Source organism: Pseudochaenichthys georgianus, chromosome 16 (assembly GCF_902827115.2).
Source record: "Pseudochaenichthys georgianus chromosome 16, fPseGeo1.2, whole genome shotgun sequence".
NCBI classification, from domain to species: Eukaryota; Metazoa; Chordata; class Actinopteri; order Perciformes; family Channichthyidae; genus Pseudochaenichthys; species Pseudochaenichthys georgianus.
Genome location: NC_047518.2, coordinates 19734483 through 19754904, shown reverse-complemented (window position 1 = coordinate 19754904; position 20422 = coordinate 19734483). Strand labels below are relative to the sequence as shown.

The 20422-nt window shown below is 39.3% G+C and overlaps 1 protein-coding gene across 3 annotated transcripts in view; it reads left to right on the top strand.

The window, feature by feature from the left end:
• Positions 1 to 20422, top strand: part of triob (trio Rho guanine nucleotide exchange factor b) — a 122273-nt gene that overhangs the window by 64688 nt on the left and 37163 nt on the right. For all 3 annotated transcript variants that reach the window (XM_034102022.2, XM_034102021.2, XM_034102023.2), the window contains exons 9-16: positions 6747 to 6938; positions 8401 to 8532; positions 9034 to 9264; positions 10799 to 10921; positions 11182 to 11373; positions 13076 to 13245; positions 13723 to 13897; positions 19512 to 19707. In XM_034102022.2, the coding sequence (XP_033957913.2) occupies positions 6747 to 6938; positions 8401 to 8532; positions 9034 to 9264; positions 10799 to 10921; positions 11182 to 11373; positions 13076 to 13245; positions 13723 to 13897; positions 19512 to 19707 (1411 nt within the window). The remainder of the gene's footprint in view (positions 1 to 6746; positions 6939 to 8400; positions 8533 to 9033; positions 9265 to 10798; positions 10922 to 11181; positions 11374 to 13075; positions 13246 to 13722; positions 13898 to 19511; positions 19708 to 20422) is intronic.

Sequence of the window (20422 nt, the reverse complement as noted above, 5' to 3'; positions counted from 1 at the left end):
TGTCTGTTATCAGCAGCAGCCCGGAGGAGAGATCAGCTGAGCTGCGTGTGTGTGTGAGGAAGTCTGTGGATTGGTCAATCGGAGCACACTGGGCTCACAGGGAGGGGGGCAAGAGCTCCAACGAGCCGTTTAGTGGAGAGAGTGAATACACGTAGTTTACAGAGATGCTGTATGCGAAACAATGTGAGTTTGGAAAATTGCACATCCATCCATCCATCTTCTCCCGCTTATCCGTGGTCGGGTCGCGGGGGTAGCAGTTCCAGCAGAGAGCCCCAAACTTTCTTTTCCCTGGCGACATCAACCAGCTCTGACTGGGGGATCCCAAGGCGGCGCTCCCAGGCCAGCGAAGAGATATAATCCCTCCACCTGGTCCTAGGTCTACCCCTTGGTCTCTTCCCAGCTGGACGTGCCTGGAACACCTCCCTAGGGAGGCGCCCAGGTGGCATCCTAACTAGGTGCCCGAACCACCTCAACTGGCTTCTTTCGACGCGAAGGAGGAGCGGCTCAACTCCGAGTCCCTCCCTGATGACCGAACTTCTCACCTTATACCTAAAGGAGACACCAGCCACCCGGCGGAGGAAACCCATCTCGGCCGCTTGTATCCGCGATCTCGTTCTTTCGGTCATGACCCATCCTTCATGACCATAGGTGAGGGTAGGAACGAAAATGGCCCGGTAGACAGAGAGCTTTGCCTTCTGGCTCAGCTCCCTTTTCGCCACAACGGTGCGGTAAAGCGACTGCAGTACCGCTCCCGCTGCTCCGATTCTCCCTCACTCGAGAACAAGACCCCGAGATACTTGAACTCCTTCACTTGGGGTAAGGACTCATTCCCTACTTGGAGTGGACAGTCCATCGGTTTCCTGCTGAGAACCATGGCCTCAGATTTTGCACAGTATTTTTCTATTGTAATATACCTCAACAATGGTATTATGATCAGTAGAAAGGACCATGACATGTGACCTTTAATACAGTGTAAAATGTACAATAATACAGTCATCAAATGTCTTGTTCCTCTGGGGATACATTCACTTAATCTTAAAAGACTGTTATATATAACAGAAAGAAAGTTCAGACTTACAGTTGTTGTTCGTATTATAAAACATCACTCCAAGTAACATAATACTCAGCAACACAAGACCCACTGTAGTAATCCTGAGGAAAACTAGTCAAAGGAAAATAAAATGTTATTATAATTGACCAGTATGATAGTGTTCCTGTTTATGAAATTCCGTATTTATATTCATTTAATTTCAGTATACCTTACCTAATTGAGATACCCTTAATCCTCTGTTAGCATTCACTGGAGGGCGTCTGATAGTGATGTATCTGTCGGTAAGAGGAATGGAAGGTAGAGCAGTGGTCGGGCTTCTGGTGTTTTGCAGTTTGTCAATTACAGGTTTCTCTTTTTGTAACTCTTCTCTCTTCTGTCCTCTTGAATCTGGGCCTGAGTCATGCTGGTTTGAATCCTCTTTTCCGTTAAAACCAAAAACAGGTGTTTCTCCAGTTTCATAAATCTCTAGTTCCAACCATTCATCTGCATCCATTGTCATGTATTCATCGACAGCAGTGTCTTCTGTTTCAAGCTGATCCATTGTTGAATCGCATCTCCATCTGACTTTGAGTTATGAACGCACATAGCACCTTACAGAACAGATACTACTAACATCATTTTTGTGGGAGGGACTTCATGAGACCAATTTGAATAAAAACTTTTTAAAAGTATGTCACAGAATATTCACTTTCCTAAGGGAAACACACTTCTTCTTTCCAACTTTAGCTCTCTACATGTAACCATGATTTACTTTTTTTTTAAAAACTGGATCACCAGGGGAGAAAAGGAAATGCATGATTCGGAATCAGAATACCTTTATTCGTCCCACAGAGGTGTCATTTGCATTTGTTACAGCAAGAAAAGAGCCAAAGACAGCTTAATATTACCCAAGAAGCATGCATTCAAAAAATATTAAAGATAAAAATAAATAAAACTGTTAGCAATTATTTTGGGTGAATAGGAGGCTTGATTATAATCTGCAATATTTGGGTGAATACACATATTAATAGATGATTAAAAACACTTTAAAAATCATGCACACTTGCACAATATAGGTTTTACATGCTAGATATTGATAATATTAGCACGAAAATATGTAATGAAAGAAAAAAAGAAAACATTGGAACAGCCCTAAAGGCATGGAGATGATTTGCCTTACATTTGTATAAAGAAAATATGCCAGCATGGTCGATCTAGGTGTTGATAAGAACCTACCAGGGCGCAAAGTAATTGTATTGTTAGGTTCATGTTGTTTTGTTGTCTTCTTGCTTTTGCATAGTTCATCAGAAGTGTGGGTTTGTGTCAGCAGTGCACCTTCTCAGCTCAGTTCACTTATCTGCCATATGTTCTTATGGCCTCTAAATAAAAGGGAGATAATTTGAAAAAAAATTAATTGCATGGGTAATCATTCTGAAGAGAGCTTACTAGCAGGCTCCTAACTCATACGGGTTTTTCTGAACACTGGGGGAAACATAGACTTCATCTTTAAGATTGTTATATATAACAGAAGGAAAGATCATACTTAAAGTTGATGTTCTTACAGTAAAGCAGCCCTCCAAGTAACATAATACACAGCAACACAAGATCCACTGTAGTAATCCTGAGGACAACTAATCAGAGGGAAATATAATGTTATAATTTGCCAGTATGATATAATAGTGTTAGTGTTTATGCAATTCTGCATTTATTTTAATTTCAGTTTCAGTTATATATTTCAGTATACCTTACCTAATTGAGATACCCTTAATCCTCTGTTAGCATTCATTGGAGGGCGTCTGATAGTGATGTATCTGTCGGTAAGAGGAATGGAAGGTAGAGCAGTGGTCGGGCTTCTGGTGTTTTGATGCAGTTTGTCAATTACAGGTTTCTCTTTTTGTAACTCTTCTCTCTTCTGTCCTCTTGAATCTGGGCCTGAGTCATGCTCGCTTCAATCCTCTTTTCCGTTAAAACCAACAACAGGTGTTTCTCCGTTTTCATATATGTCTAGTTGCATCCATTGTCATGTATTCATCGAAAGCGGTGTCTGCTGTTTCAGGCTCCTCATTTGTATGCACAGAGTACCTTACAGGGCAGATAGCTGTTGATACTACTAACACATTTGAGAACAATTTGAATGAGATTCATTGGAAAGTGTGACACAGAACTTTCACCTGCCTAAGGAAAACCCTCTTCCTCTTTCCACCCTTAGCTTGTGACCATCATTTACATGTTTGATAGACCGGATCACCAGGGGAGAAAGGGACAATGCATGATTCAACATTTTGGCAATTATTTTGGGTAAATAGGAGGCTTGTTTATAATCTGAAATAGTTGGATAAATACAAATATGAAGAGATCATTAAAAAACAAAAATCAACTAATTATCCACTGTGTCAGTAGTGAACCTTTTCAGATCTGTTTGTTAATCTGCCATTTGTGTTTATGCTATTTGGCCATCAAAGAAAAGGGACTGAATCTCGAACAGTTACTGTTAATTGCTTGGGTAATCAGAAGAGAAACAATAACATCATAACACACACGTGAGGCTAAAGGAAACCAATGTTGCCTTGATACTGTACAGTAAGCTTACCAACAGGATCCTAACTTATATTGTGTTTCTGAACATGTACTGTTTATACATAACATTAACTCAGTGCTGTACTCTACAAGGAGCAGGGAATCAACATGTTGACTTGTGCTGTGTATCCATCTCGCTAAGCCACAATTCATTGAGGGATTTGTAGTACTATCATATCCATATGATGGTGGACATTGGAAACAAAATAAATACAGTGCATTAGGTAGCAAGTTACAGAGTAATCTGGTTACAGCCTGGGTCGTTTTATCCCCCTTTGGCAAGACAGGAAGGATGTTACTGCTGCTGTGGACAGTTGCTCATCTTGTTCTGAAGTTCCTTCACAAAGCAAATTCCACTGTGGTGTTATTTGTTTTCCTACTCTGTAGATGATCTGATCTCTGGGTCAAAGGTGTTGCCCTGCTTTTCCTCCTCTCTTTTTCTCGTTCTCCCTCTCACTTGCTGCATACCCTCATCAGGTTTGAGTTAGGAATACCTTCTGCCTATCTCTGCCCTCCCCCTTTCTGTCCATCAGTTTGGAATTAAGGCTTTTACCACCCAGTGTGTTCGAGTAGTCCAGCCTCTGTTATTTAATCTAATTCATAATGTCCTGCAGATGGCTTGAAGCCCTTCAGGCTTTATTGGTTGTGACTCGGAACTCTTTTCCCTATCTGCTCCAATCCCCTACTCAGGCACGTGCACACATAGACCTCAAAGTGGGCTTGAGCCCTTTTTCTTCCTCCAGAGAAAGTGCCCTTTTTATGGGGTGATTTTTAAATAAATGAATATGTATCTACTGCTGTTTGCGCACACTTTCCAAAAATATATTGATTGAATAAAAAATTCAAATATCAGGACGGGAGATTAGACTTTGAAGCTCCGCTGCTCTCTCTCCCCTCCCTCCCTCCCTCCACGTCTCGCGTACAGCGGTGTCCCTTCAGACAGACAGGTAGCAGCACCTCCCACTTTACTGTCCCACATTATGCCGGCTTTTCATGGCTTATTTTGAAGGTGAGTGGTGATGAACAAATGACTAAGCTGCCAGTGTGTGAAAGACACACTCAGAAGCCAAAGTACAGAAGAGAGGCTTTCTGATCTCCTCGCTATTGAGAAGGACATTCCTGTTACCCACAGTGAAGTAATAGACATCTACAGGGACATGGCCCCCAGAAGGTTGCTGCTGTACGGGAGGAAAGAGAGACAACAAGTGAAGACATGAAAATATATTTAACAACTTCCAAGTGCAAAGAAAGATACAAGATACAAAGAAAGTTAGTTACAAAAGAAGTTATTAACAAAATATTTAATTTCAGATTTCAAGACATTTTTAAATAATTCCAGTAAAGTTGCAGTATTCTTGCATGTTCTTAATAAATAATTTTGCATTAAGTAAATGAGTAGGAGAGGAGAGCAGAATGCACTAAGTGTAATTGTTGTAACTAAACTTAAGGCCTACTTGTAGTTTGGAGTTTAGGTTGGTTTGCGTATTTATGTAGACAACAGCCTTTTTCAGTTTTGTGTGAAGATTTTTGTTGATTTTAAAGTGTTATTTATTTTAATACCACAAAAATAATTCAAAGGACTTAATGTTGTGCTAAAATAAACTAATTATTATTGCAATTTTAACTAGTAGCATAGAAAACATGCACATTGTGGCATTGTTTCCTTTGTTGTTGTCTGCTCTTGTGCATAGTGAATACTAAAGAAGACCATTGTCTCTGTGTTAACTGATTATTTTGTAGATTTTGTTGAGTATTAAACAATTGCGTGAGTGTGAGGGTATTCAAATTAATTGGTCGGTAAGCCAAAGATGTGCAACTATATTTAACTTTTAGTTTTACATTTTTTTGTATAAATTATTATGGGATGTGCCCTTTTTCTCACTTGAGCCCCTGCCCCCCAAAATGTCTGTGCACGTCCCTGCCCCTACTCATTTGTATGTGTGTATGTACGTGTGCTTATGTATGGGTGTGTGTTCTCTTTAAAATATTTGTCTCCTTTTTTTACCTGGGCTTGTCAAAAAACACAAATGTCCCATGGTACAATACCACATATGATCTATAGTAGCTTAGAGATAATCTTCCTCCTATATTTGTTGCTTTATAACATTTATAATAGGATTGTGGTAGTTCTCTAGCAGTTAGACTCCCTTCATTCATCACATGAGCCTTACTTTATCACATGAGCCTTACTTCTAAGCACTCCAATCTAGTGCTTTTCGTTCCCAGTGCCAAGACTTTCTGGGATTTTGGACAACAGGGAATCTCTTTGCTTGGTTTGCTTAAGAAACTCCTACAAGTAAAATAAAAAACTAATTAAAACCATTTCCAAGTCCTACTTTAATAAAAAGACACCAATCATTTCAAAAACATTATAGATGAACAAGAACAAAGTACAAATCCAGTGTCTCCTACTTTGAGGAAAACTCTTAATTTGCTGTTGCTGGTGTTTGGTTCATCTTTCCTCCCCGTCGTGATTGAAATAAACAAACTAAGAGCCATTATAGGCTCCAGGAGCAGTAATTGAATAGAATAATAACTGGCTGTTAACACAGTTGTTAATTAGCGTTCGCTGATCCGTTCCTATCTACACAAAACAGCTTGGAGCCCATATATTAAAAAAGACTTAAGAGGCCAATGGGCTTATTTCATTATTCACATGGTGCGTGCATGCATGCGTGGTGAGGGATGGGCGGGTAGCTGATGACAAGGGTGCCTATATTGACTTTTAATCTATCTTATATTACTTAGACTAATGTCATTTTGGCTACCATGTTTCACAAACAAACTTTGCTCACTTGCTGGAAGTAAAGACAATCTTGAATGTTTGAAGACATGGTTTCATCTTCATGCATCATTACACCCAAAATGAAACTGCAACATTATTTTACCTGGCCACCTTATAATTTACCTGGGTGCCCAACATCAACATTAAACGAAAAAAACAATGTGTGTATGTGTCAGTTATGCTTCAGGTCAGATATCTAAAGATTTAAAGCAATGGAGTTTTGTGTACATTAGTATTTATTTACAGTTTTGTCCTGTCTATGTTAAAGATAATCAAACAAAGCACCTCCAGTACTTTATGAATTAAAACCAATTGATTGTTGTGTCTATTTTTGCTTCTCTGCCTTGAACACAGAATGTTTATGTGAACATCAATCGGATCATGTCGGTCGGGAACCGGCTCCTGGAGACCGGCCACTACGCCTCCCAGCAGATCCAGCAGATCTCAAGTCAGCTGGAGCAGGAATGGAAGGCCTTTGCTGCAGCACTGGACGAACGCAGCACCCTACTGGAGATGTCTGCCAGCTTCCACCAGAAAGCAGACCAGGTACATGCAGAACGACTAACAGACGAACAGGATATTAAGTTCTGAGGATGTCTCCCCCTGGAAAGCTGACAATTACATGCACAAGTGCACACGTATGTTGTAGAATTAATGGGTATTCTTTCTTTAATGATAGGCACAAATAAGAGGGGGAATGGAGCATATTAGATGTTTTACAGAACTTTAAAGGCTGAAATGAATATCTGGAATGTGTACTTGACTGAATAGATTTGACTGAATAGATTTAAACCTAATAATAGTTTTATATATTTTGAAGATGAGTACATTTAAAGAGAAACAAAGTAGAATAAAAAACACTACAATTTACAAGCTCTAATAGACCTAAAAGACCATTGATCAATACTGCTTTCCATTGTTTTGCTTATGTTTGCAGTTACATTGCATTAGTTGGTTGTTGACATCTATAGTTTGCTGAGTGGCCTCTTTTCTGTACAATCTTAATGCTCAATACTTCATAGTCAGCTTTTGATGTGTTGCTGTCAGGTTTAGTGGGGGAGCAGCGTCACAGACATGATATTTTTATTGTATGCTTTCATGTTACAATTTTGGCAAAATAGTCTCTACCTCATATTACATATAAAATAAAGTATATATGTTATACTTATTATAGATATCTATAACAAAGCAATTTTAAACAGACCCAAACTCCTTTCCATTCTTCCCTTCATAAAACAGAATAATAAATGGTCAATCAAATTTGTATCATATCGTTCTACCCAGCTCTCCCCTCTTCTCTCCCTTTTTGGTTGTTGAACTTTTCCTCTCACTTCTCAGTGAGAGGAAAAGTCTCTGTCCTTGTCAGCCTTTCTGTTTCCAACAATAACAGTTGGGATGCCAAACCTTTATGTAAAGCTAGTTAAGCCGCCAGCCGAGGAAGAGATATCCTAATGCAGAGTCATTGTTTATCTTTGTTTTTGTTGGCTAACTGTGAGAGTATTCAACGGGCAAAACATTGTCTGAAGTCCACATACATGCTTATACCATGGACTGTCTTAGTAGTAATATGGGCAGTCTAAGTATGCCAATAGTGAAAAATACAGGTTTACATACTGTATGAATAGATATATCAATTGTGGTGTCAATTGCCACTGCAAAATCAACTGTTTCAGTTATTTTCATTATCTTGGTTTCACAGAAACAATCTGATAATTGGTCACCGCAAAATAAAAATATACAGGTTTAATGATAATTTTAAAGTGCCTACCTGTAGTGTGACAATGTAGTTATAATGTAAACAATATAGAACAAGTTAATCTGGCTTTACAAAGGATCTTAAGAGCCCCGTCATGCATGCACAAAAGATATCGCATTTTACAGTACATACCAAATAGAATGCATAGTATACAATACCTAGACACTGCACATTATATATATTGTGTATACTGTATATTTATCTGTAGGTCTGTGTAATACAATGTTTGTATTGTGCCTGTTCTCTCCTCAGTACATGAGTAAAGTGGAGCCATGGTGTAAGGCATGTGGTGAGGGAGAGCTGCCCTCTGAACTCCAAGATCTGGAAGACACAATCCACCATCACCAGGGACTGTACGAGCACATCACAACAGCATACTCTGAGGTCAGTTCACACATGCACGCTGATGTAATCATGCAAAACAAAAAGGTACATGGAAATATTGAAGCCTCCGCCGCACCACACGAAATGGGACTGATAATTATCCAAACCGCCTTAACACAGTGTGTCTACGTTTAATTAATTTACACATCAAATCTTACACATGATCAAAATGTTCTAGGTCAATTATATGTACTAGAGATATTGGATATGATATACAATATTAAAGCAGAAGGTTATAGTCCTTTTAAAAAATGTTTTAACTTAACCCAAATGTGAAAATTCCCAAAATGTAACTTTGTAAGAATATTGTAAAAAATATTAGATGTCTGTGCTATCGAGTCTGAGGTAATGGAAAATCTTACTATAACAATAATGCATATTTTTCTTGCATAATTCATTTTATTATCTGTTTGCTAAGGAATTTGGGAGGTTTCCATGTTTCCCACGTGAGATAATGTAAGGATTTTTGCAATAAGTGAAACTACATGATACCTTTAACAGGTAAGCCAGGATGGGAAGTCTCTTTTGGACAAACTACAGCGACCTTTGACACCAGGAAGTGCTGATTCGTTGATGGCATCGGCTAACTACTCCAAGGCTGTGCACCACGTCTTAGACATCATCCATGAGGTGCTGCACCACCAGAGGCAGCTGGAAAACATCTGGCAGCATCGCAAAGTCCGCCTGCATCAACGGCTGCAGCTGTGTGTCTTTCAGCAGGATGTGCAGCAAGTAAGAGATACACAAAGACATACAGAGCAGAGTCCAACTAACACAAGAGCTGCAGCTGTGTTGGCCTTAGCAGGTTTTGTTGTTCACACATACACATACAACTACACATACACATACACATACAACTACACATACACATACAACTACACATACACATACAACTACACTTACAAAGCAGAGACTACAGTAGAGACAGGATAAAGTGCTGTCTCATCTTGTCCCTATTTCAAGTAACTACCCGGCCCGGTAAAGCAGTGACCATTAGGGCTAGCTATACACTGCTCTTACACATGTACACATCTATCCTTCCTAACATTTTCTCCTCAATTAATAATAATAATACATTACATTTATAAAGCGCTTTTCCTGGTGCTCAAAGCGCTTAAATTAATCAACTTATTGAGCTTTTCACAGCTCATTGAGCTTTTCACAACTCTTCTTGTTATGTGGCAGTTTACTAAACTTGTTTTGATTCAGTTTAATCTGTAAAACATTTGTGCTTCCGAGTAGTTGAATAAGCTGGTATTGCTGATAAGAATCAGAACACATACAAAATAGGAAGCGGTGTAATGTAAGACATATTTTACTAGTACATGTATACTGGATAGTTAGTTAACAAATACAAAAATAAGAAGCTGTTACAATAGCAACACATGTGTTTAGTGTTGCTGTATTACTTTTTTTAAATGTTATAAAGATCCTATTATCTCTTTTCCAGTGAGATATTGTGCAAACATCCCATACTGGATAGCAGAGTGTGATATTAAGATGTAATATAATCAGCTCCAGCTTTTTCAAAGCCTTTTTCCCCCCCAATTCCTCTTGGGTTTAGAGAGTGAGAGTTGTTCTCTCTTTGTGACTGTGGATGGCTGAGCTCTTAGATCACCATCTGAGTTGGTGCATAGTGTCATCTCTACATCTCTCCCCTTTAGGCATGAACTCTTCCCTGCCTCTCTGCCCCCTCTCCATCTTGCTGTATCTTTGTACTACTGTCATTCCCCTCTTCCATCCACTCTTTCATCACCCTTTTCTCTTGATAGTGGTTTCCATGGTGATACCATTTTCTGCCACATACAGTGTCGAGGGCATTGTTCAAATGTTCAGATGTGTTTGTCCCATCAAAATATTATGACTGAGACTTGAGAGCATTGTGAATCCTTTTCATTACCATACATAAAAACAGATTAAGTATGGCCATATGTTTATAGATAATAAGGTAATTATGTACAAAGATGTATTGCTAATCTCCACCACAGTGGAAATGTTGACACTTTTAACTGCTCTGGATTTCCTATTAGTTAAAACCTAATCGTCCACTTGTGCAATTTAGACATGACAGACTGCATATGGGGGGAAATAGTAAAGAAAGGGGGGATGAGCAGAGAGCAAGACGGAGGGGTGAGGAAGAGAGTGATGACATCTAAAAAGTACTCTAATGTGATCTGATTCTGAATACAGTCAAGCCAGTCAAATTGCACCCCCTACTGCTTGAAAATACATACATACTACATGCTTATAATCTGTGTGTTCCCAGGTGCTCGACTGGATAGAGAACCACGGTGAGGCCTTCCTCAGTAAACACACTGGTGTTGGGAAGTCTTTACACAGAGCCAGGGCTCTGCAGAAGAGACATGAAGACTTTGAGGAAGTTGCACAGGTGAGTTTCAAGGTGCAAGTGTTAACACAAAAACAAATCATCTTGTGATGTGCTTTTTCTCTCAGCATCAATTGACATTTTTTATGAGAAATCATGCATGTGTGAAGCATTTCAATGTTTAGTCTTAATATCAAATATTAAGTAAAATATTATTTTGGAAGACAAATATGCTTAATCATCTTTTTAAGCTCAAAAGCTGTTTTGGTAGTAACAATCAAGTGTATTTGGACTCTCATCGATTCTTAATGTGTATGTTTCAGAACACCTACACCAATGCTGACAAGTTGCTGGAGGCAGCGGAACAGCTGGCCCAGACCGGAGAGTGTGACCCAGAGGAAATTTACCAGGCTGCCCATCAGCTAGAAGATCGCATTCAGGACTTTGTGCGACGTGTTGAGCAACGTAAAGTCCTGCTGGACATGTCTGTTGCCTTCCATACTCACGTCAAAGAGGTGTGTATTACCTCTCCTCTCCTCAACCCTAATAAGGCCTATCAACCACATTGATTAGACTCATCTATTTTGTCTAAAGCTAAAGCTTGTACTACTATTACTTTTAACTAGCCTGATGAAGTAGATGGTTATCGTTTTATTGATCAGCAATCTTTTTTATTGTATGTAGTAATCACAGGAAAAAACATGTCATGTCTTCATCAACCATAAAACTGACCCATTAGTCATTTTTCTGCTGTTTTGAGAATTGTTTTTATAATGGCTTTACAATCAGAATTGCATTTGCAGATGGCTGTGAAATAAATACACTATTACCTAGAAACTATTAACACTTGCAATCCTTCTAGCAAGTAGCCATTATCACCTATGTTAGGACTTTAACACAGACAGTGTTAGTCCCCATGACTGAATTAGTTGATTACATTTCTGCAATCATATTTAAATTGGTCACACACAAGCAAAAATAATTGTACTCATATTTCGCAAACTTTAATATGCTTTATACATCTGCACCAACAATCGCCAATAATCGGTACTCCTAGTGCTCCCAGTGCAAACATCTGTGCATTTCTATATTTTAGTAGTGCACTTTTATTTACACAAATTAAGGCAATCTGCCTCAATATGCTTTCTACATTACTGTGATAATGACAATCATGCCTCTGTTATATGCCTCATGCATTTCAAATTAAATAAAGAACATGCAAACTGTACAGGACAGGGCAGCGATCTGTACGTGTCTGTGTTGCTCATCTCTACAACACTAATTGCTCACAGTCTTTCACTGTCCAAATGAACCTCTCCGCACTGACATTACACTGTACTCAACATGTGTTGCCTCTGCATCCTGTTTACTCAGACTCATAGAGACAGTCAGAGCCGTGGTGTTAGAAATGGAGCTAGTCTTTAGCGTCCATATGGACTAATCTCTTTCATCCCATCTGTCAGTTGACACTGGTTCAGGTCAGTATGTGTGTGTGCCTGGGTATGTGTATGCGTGTCAATGTTTCCAGCTCTCCTGGCCATCACCTCTTGCAGTTCTGTAGAAACCTTTGGATGCAGTCCAGCATGATACAATCAAACAAACAGTTCAGACACTTGCAAAAGAGCAAATTCAACTGTACTCAGATGAAGTCGATTCTTGTAGTCATTTCAGATATTGTTTATAACTCAACCTTAGTGACAAATAGGAACAGGTGGCTTACTATTATGCCTTGTAAAAAGATTGATAATAATAATAAAACAAATTATTTAAAAAAAGCAGCCACTCAGTGAGCTCAGACAGTATGTCTGTTTAAGCGTCAAGTATAATGTAAGCTACACAGTGGATGACGTCACATGTTTTTGAGTAAGCAAAGTGGGTGTTAGACAAACCTTGGGTGCCAGGGTCTCTCCTCCAATCTGAATTGTGTGCCAGGGCGTTAGAAGGCTGAGCCAATTCACCAGATGGCTAATCTGTTACCAAGATGACCATTCACAAAACACCAGCATTTTACATCCTGGTTAGACATATTTTTTCTATCCAATTGGAAGCACAAGTATCAATTTCTACATACGCATTTGCCCCACCCTCCTGAGCATGTGATTTTGTTCATACTGGGGCTGTTTAGTTTGCGTCCTGCTCTTTTACTCTTCTCCATGAGGTCTACACAGCATGATGCTACATGTTTACTGGATTTATTTTGCTGTCAATCACTCTTAGCTGTGGACGTGGTTGGAGGAGCTTCAGAAGGAACTGCTGGATGATGTGTATGCAGAGTCGGTGGAAGCAGTGCAGGACCTGATCAAACGTTTCGGCCAGCAGCAGCAGACCACCCTGCAGGCTACAGTCAATGTCATCAAGGAGGGGGAGGACCTGATACAACAGCTCAGGTGACAACTACTTATACATGCTCTTGTTTGCATATTACAATATATTATTCATTCTAGGGTAAGCCACATTATTAAAGTATATTGATCCCTACAATCACACTCTTTTGAGTTCTATCTATACAAGTTTAGTAGCATTACCACAACACAAAGAACTCCTGTACCACTGAAAATAACTGAACTAAATACGAAAACTAAGATATAGAGGCCCAATTATGCCTATATGCCCAAGGCATGGCCTGACATTTTTCCTGTGATCTTAAGCAATCATGAGGAAAGAAACAAAAATAAAGCTAAGAAGAAGGATTTTCTCTAACGGACCAAGTAAACAACCGAGCAAAGGAGAGGAGAAGTATTTAGAAAATGAAAAAAAAGGGGTTCTTTGACTTCCTCAGGGATGCCACCAAAAGAACTGGAAGCTTCATCTCTGACCACAAAAGTGCTGTTCCTCTAAATCCCCTACATTTAACCTTTCCACAGAGACTCAGCCATCTCGAGCAACAAGACTCCCCACAACAGCTCCATGGCCCACATCGAGAGTGTGCTGCAGCAGCTGGACGAGGCCCAGGGCCAGATGGAGGAGCTTTTCCAAGAAAGGAAGATCAAACTGGAGCTCTTCCTCCAGCTCCGCATCTTTGAGAGGGACGCCATTGATGTGAGTAGCAGGAGACGGAGGCTTGGTGCATCAAGCATATTTATTTCAGCTTTATCCTACATGTTCAGGCAAAAAAGAGATTGAGTAAATTAAATCAAGCAGTGGAAGATTGTGCTGCAAGGGGTAAGAAATGGTTGATATTTAATCAAGCATTTAGGCATGTTATATCTGAGGAGATAATTAGAAGATTGGAGGTGATAATTAGATAGTCGATGTGATAAGTCGAGAAATACAGACATAAATGGACCATATTTTCATTTGTGTCGAATAGGCTTTGTAGTGTTTTTCTTAAAGGAATGGTCCACTCATTAGATAATTAATCAAAACTTCAGTATTTAGTGAAACGTTATGTTTAAACCATACCCTGAAGAAATCAGCGATATTCCCCGGTAAATAATGATTTTATAGCTCTTTTTTATCAAGACCTGTATATTACGTCTGGCCGCCACCATGTTTGCCATTTTCAGTAGTCACGTGATGGTCGTGACGTCATCCATGCGTTCACTTTGTCAACACACGGAAACATGGTGGAGTATTTCAGTTCGGACTCGTCAGCAGAGGAACACATTTTGACCAATGTGAAGAGATTGGATGGGGGAATTCAGCCATACATATCAGTATGACAATACGACACCCACTGTCCTTAGTCCCTCACATCGTACAAGGAAAAACTTCCGAAGAAAACCCACAGTTTAAAGGGAACATGGGAGAAACCTCAGGGAGAGCAACAGAGGAGGGATCCCTCTCCCAGGACGGACAGACGTGCAATAGATGCCGTGTGTAAATTGAAAAGATAATACATTTGCAACATAGGTAGTCCAAATGTTTGGAAATGCATGTGTGTATAATGGGAAGATGATATAAGATACTATATGTATGCATGTAGTACCACCCTTGCTAGCGATTCCCTCTCTAGTTTAGCATACTCAGCTTCGTTGTCCCTGGCCATAGAATCACGATTTTATGGGGCCGGAAAAACTGGGGGGAAATACACACTAGCCAGTACTACGCTATATGGAAAGGCCACCAAAAACTGTCCTGGCCTGGACGCTAAAGGACGTTAAAACGGGGCTAGCCGCTGCAATAGAAATGCGCTATAACATACCTTATTCTTACTCCGAGCACTACTTCTGCTCCTCCGTCGCTTCACACTTGCAGAGGGCGATTTCTCTACTGGCCGAACTGGTGTCCTGGTCGGTGATGACACCAGAAAGACCGATGGTACTGCATCTCCATTAAGTAATGGTTGTTCCATAAATCCCATGTTATGTTTTATCATACTCTCAGAGTAGTCGTCCGGAAATTTGAAATGTTCGCTGCCTACATGAGCCTGTGAATCTCTCGGTTCGGGCCGGCCACATTTCGGCTAGCCACTGCCTCCGAATGTACTTCTTACGCTTACCTTTTGGCAACAGATGGAACCGAGCATTCCGTGGATTGTTCCTATCCGAATTGTGGCAATATTTCGCGATACAATGAGGCATATTTGAAGAGAGAAACTACAGTAAATAACATGGAGATCAACGTGTCTTCGAAAACCAAACGCATGGTTTACGTCACGTCCGGGAAATGGCGGCGCCCACAGTGTTGATGTTATTTCGGTATATAATCAGTTTAAAATCACTGATAATGTCATCGGATTAAAAAAAAAAAAGAGAGACTGGCAGAGACTGGTCTGTTTTATCGGATGATAATTATTAAAAAATGAGTGTCATGAGCATACCATTCCTTTAAATGCTGAAAAAGATCAGGTACTGATCTGAGCTGAAGGACCGTTACACAGTCACATTGAGATTCAAACCTTGGTTGAATTACAGTGAAACTCTCACGAGTGCTACATTTAAAAGTATTATGTTCCAAATTGACGCATCTCATCTTTTGGCTCATTACAATTTAGTTGTCCCCAGCCCAACCTGAAACTAGCTGCATTGTGTCCGCTAATTCTTTAACAGCCCACAGAGAGAGACTTAATGCTTTTTCTCCGCTTGTGCTTTGATATCTACTTTTTTTTAAATATATTTAGTGATGTCTTGATGTTTAGGATGGCTGTCAAATCATATGTTCTGAACCATGCTCTGTTGACATATAAATGACACTATAATAAGGCTTGGAGAAAAAGTAGTGTTTTTGCAAGTATTGCTCTAGGGATGCTAGTGTCGGTGTGTCAGGACATTTTCGTCAAATATCTCAATATCTGCTGTATGTATGTACAACATTTTATAAGAACATGGAACCAGGGATGAATCCTAAATTGAGTTTCACCACCAACACTTTTTGAGTGAAATGTCTCACAACTATTGGATGGATAGGCCTGAAATGTGTTATGTCCCGCTCAGAATGAATTGCATGCACTTGGATGAACTCGGCCCTTTTTATTCCATTGCCATTATTGATTTGTTTAACACTTTAGTTTACAGCTGCAAAATGAATGATCTTCCCATTAGGGTAAGCTGTAGTTTTAATTAGCTGGAGTGTAAGCATTCCGGTACACTAAACCTAGATGTGGTAATATTACGCAGAAAAGCACTACTGTGGCTCTACTGCAAACTCATGAAGAACATCTTATGATACAGATTGAAATGGACAACATTTGAATGATCATATGATCATTTCATCATTATTTGGTTTCTTCTGGTCATAACTTTTGCTTTACCCTTCCTGTGAGCTGGAATTGCTAGATGCTAAAGGAATAAACTGCACATTGTGCATGGTGTGGAAGTATATGGTGTTTTATCAAATGTCTGCTCATATATATTAATTATCCTCCACTATGTGCAGATATAAGTTATGTGGCTAGTTTCCGATCTGTTGTGTCTTGTGTTTTCTTAAGTCCAAAAGCACAGAAAAGTCTTACATTAGCCTTACATGTCGAGTCAGGGAATGGTGGTAAATCTTCTTAATCTCTTGGGTTGAAAACTGAAGTACGCCCACAGATACACACAAAGAATTAGTATGACACAGTGCTCGAGCATGAAGATGGGTGGAGGAGTCATTTGTCTCCCTCCCCACACACACATGCACCGTGACACTCCCTCCTGGTGCATATGGGGGTGTGTGTTTGAGGTGAGGGCATGGGTTGAGGTGAGACCTACACTTGTGTAACAATGTTGTTCTCTCTAACAGTAAACTGTATCATTGCAAAAGGATATGGCAAATAGGAGATTTTCTGTACGTTAGTTAGATTCAACAGCTGACGGAGATGATCTATTTATACACAGAGGGCATTTTACTCAACTGTAAGAGGAGACGAAAACAGAGTGAAAATAACTGCTTGGTAAGTTTCTAATTTGACGCAAATCTTGTGAAATTATTACAAAATATATTTTAGAGGGTTTTATAATGTTATTACTTAAATAAGATAACTCTTATGCTAGCCAAGAAAGTTGTGTTTCTATATAGAAGAGGCATTCTATCAGGGGAATTATTGTTTTGGTCATCAGTAAAGCACACTTTCCTACCTGAACGGAGTAGGGGTCTCTATTGCAAAATAGGTTTGCCTTTTTGTATAATATTATGAAAGTATAGAAACACTTACAATCACATCTTATTCCTTAAGGCTTTTTTTCAGATACATGAGTTTGTGTATGAGATAAGCTCACAGGATCCAAAATAATAATTGTTCTTCGTGAAACAGCAACCTATTGACAGCTAGAGTTTGAAGGTAAACCCTCTGCCGATTGTACTTGACAATTAGAGAGAAGCACAGTTTATTATACTCAAAGGAACCAAGGGTAAGAGAGAAATGATAAGAAACAGTTCTTTAGTTTAAAACTATGTATATGCTCTTATTTATTGCAGAACTTTCTGTTGCATTTCATTTGTCCTAACACTTAACTCTTAGTTGTCAGCTATTCTTTGTATTTGCATGTGACAACAACAGAATAGATACTGTACACTTAGTCTGCAGTAAATTGTGAATGCTAGAACAATATATACATTCAATATACAGTTCTGCTGCTGCACTATACATCAACTCTCTGAACAGTAGCACGGTTGGTGTTCTGTTCATTCTGGCTGGGTGAAGTAGTTGAGAAATAGCAAATGTAAAAAAATGGCTTGACCTGAGACGATTATGCTATCCTTCTTGTTATGAATCTTTTTACTTAACGATTGCTTTTTTATCAGATCTCAGACGACACTCTTCTGTCTCTCTTTTCCTCTCTCGGACTATGTTTATCTGTATTTACCTATTTTTTTCTTACCGTACCACAATGAAACACACTGGGCTTTTATCTTCTTAAGTGGCTAAACTAAATAGGACAGCTGCCAAACATCTAATTTAAATTAATGCACACAGATCACATTTTACGAAAGGTTATGAGCTTCTGCACAACATGTTAACATTAGCTTACATGTAACTCTCATGAACGTCAAGTAGTGGTAACTCCTCACATTTGAAATTGAAACCTTTTTACATTAGTTTATAAGGTTAAAAACAGCTGAATGTTGGACGGACACTGGATACAAACCATAAGAAATGTTGGCTTATATCACTGAAGTAACTGAGAGCATGAATGTTGAAATCTGATAAGTTGTGTCTTTCGTAAATCATGTTATGCCAAAGTACTGTAAATGTCAACCTAAAAGGATCAAATAGGACATTTAGATATCATCTCACCAGACCTGGTACACAAATAAAAGCCAGTGGTTCTGTCTATTCCAACACTTCTTGTGGACGTTACACAATATACCTTCCAGTAAAAGGGAGTTCTCAACAGCCCACAGCTGGGACAGCTTTTAGTTCATCAAACAACCAAAAGCATGTATTATATACATTTACTACAAAATATAGCTAAGGACAGAGGGTGTCGTATTGTCATACTGATATTGTGAAGACCACTGAGACAAATGTAACATTTGTGATATTGGGCTATATAAATAAACATTGATTGATTGATTGATAGCTATGGACAATATACAAACTTAAATTGTATTTAAAATATATTTTTAGTAAAAGTCTTAAATAAATACCTGATTCTTTCTTAAGATGCAAATAAAGCCTCTGCCACATTATGGCAATTTTGTCATAGGTAACTCCAAATACCCCAGAGCAAAAGTTGGGTGCATTTCGAAATGCAGTGTAGACTAGACCTACTAAGTCAGTTAAAAAGGAAATAAAAAACATTGACAGACAGAGCTGGATGGTGCCAGGATCAAGGTGCCCCTGGTATCGTGATTCAGTCTGTGTGGGCAGTCAGAGACAAGCACTGACATCTCAGGACATCTGCTTTAGCAGCCATGCATCACCAGGGTAATATGTTATCTGTTATTATGGCTCTCAGCCCAGGGTGTCAGGTAACAGCGATTAAACTTACTGACTTGGTATTCAAAAATTATTTTAATCATACAATTGTATGGATGAATACATGGCTCATGCTGTGCTTTACAGCTCCTTTGAATCTTTCTGCTGGTGAATGTTTTTTAAGGTGTTTAGTGTCTTAGCAATGCAATATTTGCTGCATGAAACCTTCTTAGCTTATATATTAAGTAAGGACCTTTTTCATACATTATTTCATACAATTGTCTCCCTTCATTTTTAATATTCATGTTTTTTGTCCTACTACTTTATATAATGTAACCTTCCTTACTGTGTCATTCTCTTCCCCCCTCTCAGATCATCTCAGACCTGGAATCATGGAACGAGGAACTATCCCAGCAGCTGAGTGAATTTGACACAGAGGACCTACCACTGGCCGAGCAGAGGCTACAGCATCATGCAGACAAAGCGCTAACTATGAACAACCTCACCTTTGACGTCAAGCACCAGGGCCAGGAGCTTCTGCAGTATGTCACAGAAGTACAGGCATCTGGTGAGTGCTGGACAAGAAACAGTAAAGCACCGCAGACATGTGCAGGGTCCAGAACTCGCATCATGTTGAGATAAATCAGCCACACATTCAGGAGCACAGATACAAGATGTTTGGCCAAACGATCTATGTCAGAAAGTGTAAGGGTGTAGAAGTGTAGATCTCACTGACGTTATGCAAAGATCCTCTTCAGCAGTAAGACATCTACACTGCTACAGCTAGCTAAATTGCTACTGTAATTGCAGTAGACCTTCCTCTGTAGCTTGCCTCAGGATAATAATAATTTATCAGAGCCAGTCGTGCAGCTCACACAATGCAGGACTTTAATGCGAGTACAGATTATGCCTGTGCTAAATTTGCTATGAAAGATTTGTGCTGAAATGGCTTACACACATTGTTTAGTCAGCTTTCACAAGAGCAGCTCTCACAGTCTGCATGGCTTTATGTTGTAAAGAAAAAAGTAAGCTCGCTATGCCATCTATGAGTAATTCTCAGAATGTATAATCTATAGCAATCCAGCTATGCTATTCTATAAAGGAACTATCGTGAAATTATTTTAATTCCACATAGAGTATATGGATACATTTTATGACAGATATGTGTGCAAACTGCTAGATTCCTGTTGATCTGATAATATAATGACTCCTCCTTTGAGAGGAAATCTGCATTTTAAACAACTCAAGGTCAGAACAACTCTGAGAAGTATGAGTATAACAAT